Raw genomic sequence first — 11,116 nt, 5'->3', positions numbered from 1 at the left:
GCGCAGTTTTCGTTTCATATCGCGAGATGTTTATCGATAAAAAAAAAATCAATATCTTAATACTGATCAAAGGAGAAGCGGGAAGACTGGTCCGAGTTGAAGAGATGCGAGTTGGAAATCCGATCGTAACCCAGAAGAGACGTCCGCTGAATCGGCCACGGCGCGTGCATAGCGGTACCGTACTTTGCAGCTTACAGATGCAAAGCCCGCCGATTGAACATCGGTCCCAAGTGGGGCAACAAAAGGTCAGTTATTTTCGTTTGGCGAGCGTGCGGCGCGCGGCGCCGATTTTAATTAACCAGCCGGCGAACGATCGAGCGAATGATTAACAATAAACGAAATGGCGCGCGATTAATAGCTTCGTGTATCAGGCGCGAGATTGGTTGGCGAGATTAAGTGAACTCGATTGGTACGAAGCTGTACGATCGCTCCAATTAACGTTCATTCATTTGACGACAGCGTCACAGGCTAGGATCTGCAATCACCGGAGGCTGCGTCGGGACGACCCCCGGCAGGGTGTCGTTCACCCCCGCCGGCGTTGTCCATTTTTAGACGATCGATAGTCGCGGGTGGAATTTTTAGACGACACCCTGTACCGAGAAAGTCTTCTTTTAAATATTTACTCCCGCATTTAGCGTTTATGAAAGTCACGCCGGCGATAAAAATCCGAGTTTGCGAAGGGATGACGGCGAGATCTGTTAATGAGCTCAAAAGACTTGCACTTGACAGAATGATTAAACATTGTCCAGAAGGATGCAATCGACCGCACAAGATTGCGAGCGCACTTTACGCAACGGGATTGCCGTGGAAGGTCATGAAATTTATTACAAATAAAAATCGATACGTCTCTCTCTTTCTGGATATAATATTTTTATTTGGAATAGAATATTATTTTCCAGAAAGAGATCTCTCCCGAGGAAATCGACAGTTTCTTAGAAAGCCGATTCGATAGCGGCGATGGTTGCCTCGCGCTGATAAAAAGATAGAAGAATCACAAAAGCGGGGAAAAAACTCGAGAAGAGGTAAAAAATATTTAAAAGAAATAGTCGCGCTCGTTTTCAAGTATAATAAGAAATATTCAGTCACGGTCAATGTATTCTACGAGCAAAAGTGGGTTGCACAATTAATATAAAAATAACAATTTCACTTGAAATCGACATTGTTATGTAAAATAAAGTTGTTAATTTTATACCCTGGCGAAATTTTTAGGTGAAAGACGATGTCTATATTTATAACACCGTTTGGAAGTATGTTGCAAACACCTGGTTAACTCTTTACCGACAAAAACATTTTACAAACACTTAGAAAATGGAAACGTTTAATATAGTATCATTAAACGCAATTTCAACGCTTGTGACCGCGGACACGTCATAAACAACTCCATGTTTAAATTTACATCTCGCAAACAATTTAACAAACGTTTTAAGACTCAAATTTAAACAAGCTTCTTATAAACTTTTTTAACAGACATTATTTTCGCCAGGGTATTAGTTGTACAACCCACTTCTGCTCGTAGAGTACATTGACCGTGACTTTGAATATCTGTTAAAAAAATATTATCCATTTCCCGCCTTAATGTTCCGTGAACGAGCGTCGCCGCCGTACGCGCGATTTTCCTATCGCGATGATAGGATAGTATATGGATAAGACGTTTAGGTAGATCGCGGACACAGCGGTGTCAGCGATAATTCCTGAACTTCCACGTTACCGCCGTTGCGTGTCTTGCACGGGCACCACGCTATTAAGAGGCACATTAGAAACACGCGAACCTGCACGCACGAACGTTATGGCACAAGCTCACGGTATGCCTCCCGGGCAACCTTGGAAATATTGCGCCCGTCCCGTTTCGCGTTTTCCACTCGCGCAATTCGTTTCCCGGCGATATTTGTACGCGCCGCTCGTTAAATCGTTTCCATCGGGTCGCCGCTCCGAAACCGGCGCGGCATCGAAATCGCCACCGCGCGACTTTTTGCCCGGATTCGAGGCCGAGACACCCGCGGGTTTCCCCTACTTCAAAATTATCGCTTTACGCCAGGCCACGGTTGCTTGCCGGCGATTCATTAGCCGATTGCCAGCCGCGTACCGATGAATTGATATGGAAATCGAAATGAGATACAATTACCTCGGTAAGTAACGGTCTCGGGATCGCGAGGTATTAATTTGAGGAGGATCGCGTTTTCCAGTCCATGAAAATGTTCCTGGATCCCCCGATCCGCCGATTGCGTAAGACGGCGGACTTGTTCAACGGGGTTTTAACGAGCGTTTGCGTAATTCTCTGAGCCGAGCGCGCGACGTCGTTTTTTTTTTACGCACAATCTCGGAGGGAGAGCGTATGATCGTCGCACGTTACACATTCCTATTTCCGAGCACGTTTACTCATCGAGTGCGACACTCTCCGTCACTCTTTCTCTCCCGCGCGTGTCTCCCATAGTAATTACATCTGCCAGGAAATGGACGATTTGCAACACGTTTCGCCGATCGCCGCCGTCTTTAAAGCAACATTTAATCATTTTATTAATTTATTGCATGTTTAATATTCGTAATTGCTTGTTACACGAACGGCACGACTGAAAAAGTCGCAACCTCGTGTGTTCGTTTGAAATACCTTGCGGATTTCTTTGCATACTTTACTGTCCGAGTTAAAATGGGACATCCTGTATATTTTTTTAAAAGGATCACAATCGGGATGGTCGAAACGTCGGAACGAGTTACTGAGTGAACTACTTGGCCAGCTCAAGTCGTCAAATTAAATAAAATTTCCTGCGACGCGGAAAATGCTCTTTCGATACAAAGATATTAATATAATATCGCGAAGATAAGATTTGTCGCGACGGAGGCTCGCTCTCCCCCGAACTCCTTCGCTCTTTCATTTTTCGAGATGTACGGTGTAACGTCGATCCGTCCAACTCTGGCAATCTTGTCATCGATTTGCATACAATGCCGTAATTCTAGATGGCACCGAAGACACGGCGGGGGAAAGAGAGACGCGTGGGCCCGGCGGTAAATCCTCTCGAGCACTTAAAAAAAAAGAGGATACCCGACAGCTTCCTGGTGCACCGCGTGACGCGCTACGCGACGGGCTCTTAGGCCTCGCCGAGACGCCGCGCGCGTTTAAAAGTGACACAACGCGCTGCAAGACGTTGCTCCAGGAAGTCTCAAAAATTCTATTTCGATGCCACGATACTCGGAACGAGTGGTGTCTAAAGATAGGAGCCCCAACAAGGAGCCGCTCGTCGGATTTGCTTTATGGAATCTCTGATGACTTAAATCTCCATGTTTTCTTTTTAACGAAAATGTCACCAAGTATAATTTCTCAATTATCAACGGTGAAAGATGCGGATGGAGCTTTTTACAAATTAAGTTTCTGGAATGCAAATAGGAATCTTATTTAAGCCGTAAAATTCTGCGTTGATAAATATTCATGTTGGGAAATTCGACTATCCGGATATTTCATACAAAATACTTTCAAAAGTCATGGAAAACGATGTGTAATGTTGATCGCGAGAAAACTATTTCGGTCGAGCAACTCCCTGAGGCAATTGCCGCGAGGTGATTATTATGACATTTCGCATACTTTATTTCAGCCTTTAATCGAACGGCAATTAAATAATTTAGAGCTGTTTTACGACGGTGATTAAATTGCAATCGGCAGACGGTCTCAAGATTGCAACGCTCGATACCGGTTTTATCACGGTTATCAATGTTGATGTCAGCATGAGAACAAATAAAATCACATAATTCTGAAGACATGTCATGAAACATCCTTCTAGCTTCATGAGGATTGAGCGTCAAAACGTAGGGGGGAAAAAAAAGATAAGCACGTAATTGTCGCGTTATTCGTACATCATTACAACTGTTTTACGGTCGTGATTACGATTATAAACGATACTTTGCGACAATTAGGAAGAGTACTCCGAGTTACACGCTACGTTGCACGGAGAGAATTTTCTTTTGAAATTTACTCTGAAAATCGTAATCGTGGGACAACACGTATCTTGAAGAACTTTATGAGAATTTTTTGAAATTTTACTAGTAAAATGTATACCAATTGTAAGTATAATTACCAGGTAAAATGTGTGGTAAAATTAAAAAAAAAACCCATACAATCCTTCGAAATGCCGTATTCTCCCACGACTGCGTTATTTTCAGGATAAATTTTAAGAGAAAATTCTCTCCGTGTACTCGACTGCACCTCGATGGTACTTTCGCAGATAGCGATAAGTTCGCGTACACAAGGTAACAGATTTCTCAAAATATCGCTTATCTCATCAATGACCACCTTACCATCGCGATCTTGTCGCCGAGAGATAAACTGTGCGACACAGATAAATCTGATAACGTTCTCATTTATAGTCAGCTTGAAGAATTAGTTCACAAGCGCGAGGTACTCTTCTGTCGTCAATAAGTATAACTGAGATCCGAGACTTCTCATTTGTCGCTCTGTAACGCGCTGATTGTGCTACGAATTTTTGAACAATTAATGAACGTGGGCGCGCACGCGTTGTCTGCCAAATCAAGGGGCGGGTCTCATTCGTATTCCACGGGGATATCGTTCACTAGTAGAGATCGCTCGATCTTTGACACGAGGTCCCGAACTTACCAGCCTCTTGGCATTGGAATCCGCCCCTTGGTTCAACAGCTCGGTCACGGCGTCGATGTGGCCACCGGCGGCGGCCAGTATCAAAGGTGTCGTGCCGTCCTGAAAGAAAAAAACGACCCCGTTTGCAAAACTCAACCAATCCCAATCCGAGAATCGACAATTTCTAGTCTGATCTGGCCTTAACGCAATTAGCACACGTGTACAGTGATGGACAGAATGGTTGCGACTCTTCTTTTTAATGAGTTTAGAAACGCGCATTCCTCGGAAAAGAAGATTTTGGAACGTTGAAAAGTGTCTAAAAAAAAGTGTCGCGACCGTTTTGTCCATCACTGTACGCGTGTCGGTATACGCAGCCGTGAGAGCTCGTCGGAAAGCGACAATTTGCGCGCAAAAAGATGTCCCTGAACGTTACTATCGTTAAAAATGCAAATCGACGAATAATTTGCAAAATAGCGTTCGACGCTTCGAATAGACGGAAAAAGTCGCGAATGACAGGAAGTGCCATTGACGCTCGATGACGATATAATAGCGATTCGATTCGGTTCTGACACTGACACAATTCCACGTGGAGAGCTCGCGACAAAATACCGCGCTGGTAAAAACCGCGTTCGGTTTCCAGGCCGAAAAGTGGCACGATTAGTGTTCGCGCTGATCTAATAAACCACTTTCGAGACGCTGAGAGGAGTGTAAACGTTATTCGTGCCGCTCATCGTCGTTTGCATAATGAGTCGACCGACAGCGGTGGAGAGAAAATCGCGCGATATCGCTGATCTATCGCGAGGCCATTGCAGTCAGGAGCGCGAGCTACCACCTAATCGATTTCCGGCAATCTCAGGCCGATCGCATTGTCTCGAACTGATCGACGGAATCGATTTTGCGCCGATAAAACCGACTGGGTCCAATCGGACACTCGCGTTCCTAAGAAGCGTACTGATATTATCGTCTTCGCACGAACGACTCTCGCGCAACTTCCTTTTTACTCCGAATTCCACATCCTCGCGAAAACTTGATGCTCCACTTGGACTATCGCGAGGCTTTCGATCGTTTCAGGAAGTCGCGCTCTGAGAAGTGTCCGTGAAACTGAGGGGATTACACAGTGCTGACCTTGTCCTTGCAATCAACGTGGACGCGTCCGGAATCCAATAAAATACCAAGGCGCTTGGCGTCCCCGCGTGCCGCCGCCAAATGCAGCTCCACGTCCCAAGGCGATTCTTTCTGGAAAAGCGAGAATCAAAGGTAGAGGGGTTAATAAAACGGCTAATTAAATTCTCGTTTCCTAGTTTACGTAAGGCGGTTACGATCGGAGCAACGCGAATGAAGAAAAGGTCTAAAAGTTATACGCCTCGGGAATATATCGAAGCCATTAAACATATCGCGATAGCGCAACATTGAAGAAAACAGCACGCTTTCTTTGAAAAAAAAAATATATATATATTGCGTGGAACATTTAAAATAAGACACGAGAATTTAGAACTGTTAATCGAGAAAATCTGGAATCTCAAAAAACTGACAAAGTATCAGGAGAACATGATTAGCAAAGAGGTGGCGCTATCTAAATTTCCAAAAATTGGAATTCCGATAATTTCGAACTTTTAATCGCGAAAATCTGGAATCTCGAAAAAACTGACAAAGTATCTGGAGAACATGATCAGCAAAGAGGTGACACTATCGGCTCCACAATCTCGATGATATGCTCGCGGTTGTCATCGGAATCCTCGTGTCTCGCCTTTATTCCTGTCGTTTACGACTTCTAACGGTGAACGCGCGGCCCAACCTTTTCCCGAGCGTCCTCACTGGTCCTTCGCCGCGACGACGATCGAAATAATACGTCGACCTTCGCCTTCGAGTGTTTATGAAGTGATGCGACCCGCGGGCAACGCGTTCCCGAAGAGACGGAAGGAGAGAGAAAATATCCCAAGTTGGATCTCCCGACGAAATAAATACCTGTGTCCACGGCGAGAGTGGCTCTCGCGGATTTACGTCTTAACGGAACCCGCGCCACGAAATATCTCGGAGGAATTCCACGGACGGGCGGGGAAAATGTGGGCTCGTAGACCCGATATCTGTAACTCTGGTGCCCGTTAGCCCGTAGTTTACCGATTCCGGACGCGCATCACGGATCGCAAATGTAAAATTGCAGGACTCGTCGGGCCGTACGCTCAATGACGCGGAAAAATCCCGTCGCGAGATTTCGCGGCGATACCGTTTCCAGCGCAAGCAGCCCGGCTTCCCTCGGGTATGTGGAACGCGAGAGACAAATCGTCTCGTGTCGACGAAAATTATGACATCGCGACGCCTCTTGCTGTTAAAATATTTCCGTGACACCGCGACTTATTTTAGAATAATTCATCGAGGGAGGAAGCAGAAAAGTGCGAACGCGTCTTGTGGAAGCTTGTATTACTTCATGTCATCGATCGTTACGAGATCAAGTACGAAACGAATAGAAAAAAAACTTGAAATACGCAAATTAAAAATTTTTTTTGTTTAGAAAAGAATTGTTAAATATAATTATAAAACTAGGAAGATGGTTTTTTTAGTCGAGCCTCAAAATTGTAAGATGAAATATTATCATAACACTAAAATATTCGAGCATTAATCGTCACTGCGGAGTGGGCGCAAGTATGAGAGTTTTGACGGCACACGTCAAACTGCCAGCTGTTCCTTCGAAGTCTCTCTCAAGTACTCAATAAATCAACGATTTATCCCGACCCTGCGCACGTGTGATTTACATATAACATCGTAATTGCACTCGCGGCACATCAACTTTGAGACGAAGCAGACAACTTGCTCCACAAGTTAAAGCTTTAAATAAACAATTAATAAAATCCACAAGGCCCCAATGTGAAAACACAAATTCGAAGTGATAAAGGAATAAGAGCCAAGACAGGATATCAGTGTTTAAATAATTTTAATTTGTAACAATCTAGAAAAATTGATAACCGACACAACTGGCAATTTTAATTAGAGAAAATTTATCGCGAAAAAATATCACCACAGCCAGGGTTTAAACCTGGACTTTCCCACACTCTGGGCGGGCATCTCGCCAATTCGGCCACAGAGACTTTAACTATTAAATCCATTGCGAAAAATAAAACCTCAGCTAGGGTCTGAATCTGGCTTTAAATGAACTTGTTACGTTTTTATTGTGAATTCGCAACCGGAAAGTTATTAAGTAAATTATTTCACGTTTTGTCCCGAATTCATAATTAGTTTTGGCGTTTAAATTGACATATTCCGTGCCCAACAATTTCGCCTGTTTCGCGTCTCCGCGTCGCGAGCGCGTGTCTGTGACGGCGATAATTTCCGAACGCGGCTTTCGCGGAGCTGCCGCACTTTTCTCCGCAGTCTCGGCCGTAATTAGCCGTGCGCGGCCGACAATTAAAGCTTTAATTAAAATATCAAAACAACCGAGATTCATGCCGATTCCGGCATGCGTGACTTACCCCCCTCCCGTCGTGTACATTCGTGCTTAATTTGTTACGACGTTCTAACATCGAAAAACTTTAAATAGCGTTTATTATCCTCGAAATTGCTTATTGCAGATTCTAGCTGGAAGAATTGCAATGCGTCCGTGTCTTAAATTTAAAGGCCGCTTTAAACGATCCAGTAGTTGGCGTCAGAATACAATTTCACAAGTTTGTACGTTTTGATTTACATGCACGTACATTATATCTCGTGCATATTCCGATTCTTCAAACGTGCCTGTGAAAATCTACAATTACAAATAGGAGCCTTTCCCGCATATATTTATCACTTAAACGTAACGTACAAGTTACACCAAATCGTTACGTTTATTAAGTTCTAAATGTCAAAGAATGAATTACACGGAGAGAACTTTCTTGTTAATAGAATTTCATATGTAGTCGTGGGACAACGTGGCATTTCGAAGAGTTTGACGAGGGACTTTTTAAATGTTACTATAATTTTTAATTTAATTTAATTTACTGCTAAAGAGATACCGTGGAAGAAACGGTGCAAATTGAAAATCTCCCCTCCGTGCAGCGAAGGCCGCAGAGTGCGTGGATCCCGCGAACCAGCGTCGCGGATTTATCAACCAGTTGTTAACGAGGCTGATTCGCGAGGTCTGATGTAAAACCTTACGTAACGCGCATAGGGAAAATATGATGAACAAGCCATTAAGCGCCGACGTCGGCAACGATGACCGGAGCGGACTCTACACACCGCTCGATATTATGCAACGCGTGTGTCACGAACAATATCGCGCTGATAGTGTCCATCCGCGGTTCGTAAACTCGAGCACGTCGCAGCCATGACAATTACGCGATCACAATTGTCATCGAACTGTCGCGCGCGGCTGGTTCCGTCTCCCTGAAAACGCCAGGATGACCGGCCGTGTCGTATCGTATCCTCGCGGTCCAGTTTTCTCTTCCCGGAAATCCGGGGTGGAAGGGAGGGAGGGAGGGAGTCGCGCGATCGAGCGGCGCCTCGGCCGCGACAAACTTTCGTTTTTAATCGCGCCTCGCGACCATTCATCGTCGCGGATCAGGTGGTCAATTCTCTATCTTGCGCCATAGCGGAAATGCTAAAAGTGAGTAGCCTGGTCTCTTTCCAACTGTCCCCTAGAAAAGGGACGAAGCCGCTCGCTTTTACGCCTAATCTACAATGCGTTCTTTGCGTCTAGAAACATATGGTCGTACATGAGCGAATCGAAGTGCTTAAAAAAATTTGTCGGCAACGTACGATTGTAATATACAACGTATAATTTGTCAACTTGCACACATTTTTTTAATGTATTTATTGGACACAAAACAGATTGTAGATTAGCCTTTAAGCCTAATCTACAATGTGCTCTTTGCATCTGGAAACATTCTATTTTATATAAGTAAATCGTTTTAAAAAATCGTCGATAACGTACGATTGTACAAGGTATAATGTATAATTTATCAACTTGCACAAATTTTTTAAACGTACTTATTCGCTGCAAAATAGAATGTTTCTATTGTGGACGCAAAGAGCACATTGTAGATCGGGTTTTAGCATTTTCGCTATAACTCTCGACGACAATACTGTATTTAGGCGTCGAACATAGTTGTCTCTGTAGGTATTATTCTTATTACTCTTAACGCTAATTAATCTAAGTTTTAAGTTTTTATAATTGTCTAAAAAATATTTGTTATGTAACACCTCCCATAATTCTTTGATCCAGTAGGAAAAATAGTATCGTGTGCCGTTGGCTCTAGTCCTTAGACTCTAGTCTCACCGAGGATGGCCCGAAAATGGGTCGAAACGTTTCAAGATCGATTAATAAATTCAATAAAAAGTTTCACATTGGATATTTTCGCACGAATACCTGCGATTGGCTCGCACTGGCCCTCTTCCCCCCCCCCCCCACCAAATCATTCTCACTATGTTGCAAGATACAGAATTGACTCCCAGAAATAACGCCGCGCTATAACGCGAGAAATAAGACGCACTCGTATATTTCTCTGGCGCGCTTTTAATAGGCTTTTCGCTCGCCCGGCGAATCACGCTCGGCGTCGCGCGACGCGACGGATAACGATTGCAACAAAAAAAAGAAGGAAAATGCATCAAGGGCCGATCGCGATAGGAGAGCGATGTTTTCTCTCTCCCCCCCGGAAGAGAAAACAATCGACTCGTCGGAGATAAAAGCGCGGGCGACGATAAGCGATGATGCATCCGCGAATAAATGAACCGTGCCAGGAAGCTCGGCGCGGTACCATCAATCCTGTGCGGTCCAGATTGTTTTTCAGGCCCGGTTTTTCATCTTCCGGTTGAAACTCTGAAGCCCAATCCACGATGTGCTCTTTGCGTCCACACGGAGAGAATCTTCTCTCAAAATTTACCCGGAAAATCGTGGGACGACCGGGCATTGTGGAGTTTTTTTGAAATTTTATCATACATTTTACCAGTAACAAACCTCCGGTTGACGATTGACCAGAAGACGAAAAACCGGGGCCCCAAGTAACAGACCGTCATTTGTCTCGCGCGTAACGAGCGTCTCGAGCTGAAATCGTGCCAAATGACGGATCAGATCGCGGGCCAGAGAGAGAGAGGCTGGTCTTAATTGTCAGATGCGATGCGAGGGGGTGGCGAGGGGCGCGTGTCAATTTCACTCCTCCAACCGCTGCTAATCGACCAAAACACGGACGCGAGTACCCGAGCTGCCTCGCGTCGCGAGTACCGGGGGACGTCGTCCGGGCGGCCGCGGGGGAGGAACATCCCCCGCGGGAGGGGGGGAGGAGACACGTCCGAATCTCGGCGCTTCTCTGCCGCACACTCACCTTCATGGACATGTTGAATCGCAGCGGCGAGCGTAGCCCGATCGATCGTTCGTTCAATCCTTCCCAGGCGCATCGCACGTTCCGCCGCGCGTCGAGCGTGAAAAACAAGCGCGACACATCCACCGTCCGTTCAGCGCGAAGCGCGCCCCGCTACTGAACGCGAGCCACTAGCGCGGGCCCGCTTTGAGGCACGCCGCTCTGCGCCCCGCTCCGCTCCGCGCGGAGCGTTCCGCCCGTGCGCGCTCGAACATTC

General features: G+C 45.4%; 1 protein-coding gene across 2 annotated transcripts in view; it reads right to left on the bottom strand.

The window, feature by feature from the left end:
* LOC105569695 (ankyrin repeat domain-containing protein 29) overlaps nt 1-11,051 on the bottom strand; it is a 19,326-nt gene extending 8,275 nt beyond the window's left edge. Inside the window, exons 1-4 of one of the 2 annotated variants that reach the window (XM_012026364.1) lie at nt 10,864-11,051; nt 10,500-10,586; nt 5,705-5,815; nt 4,601-4,699 (exon numbers count right to left, since the gene is read on the bottom strand). In XM_012026364.1, coding sequence (XP_011881754.1) covers nt 4,601-4,699; nt 5,705-5,815; nt 10,500-10,586; nt 10,864-10,875 — 309 coding nt within the window. In that variant the 5' untranslated portion in view covers nt 10,876-11,051. The remainder of the gene's footprint in view (nt 1-4,600; nt 4,700-5,704; nt 5,816-10,499; nt 10,587-10,863) is intronic. The other variant, XM_012026365.1, reaches the window with a different exon arrangement.
* Between the last annotated feature and the right edge of the window lie 65 nt (nt 11,052-11,116).

Source organism: Vollenhovia emeryi, unplaced genomic scaffold (genome assembly GCF_000949405.1).
Source record: "Vollenhovia emeryi isolate VEMERY1.0 unplaced genomic scaffold, V.emery_V1.0 DF939123.1, whole genome shotgun sequence".
NCBI lineage: Eukaryota > Metazoa > Arthropoda > Insecta > Hymenoptera > Formicidae > Vollenhovia > Vollenhovia emeryi.
This window is presented reverse-complemented; position numbering and strand designations above follow the sequence as displayed.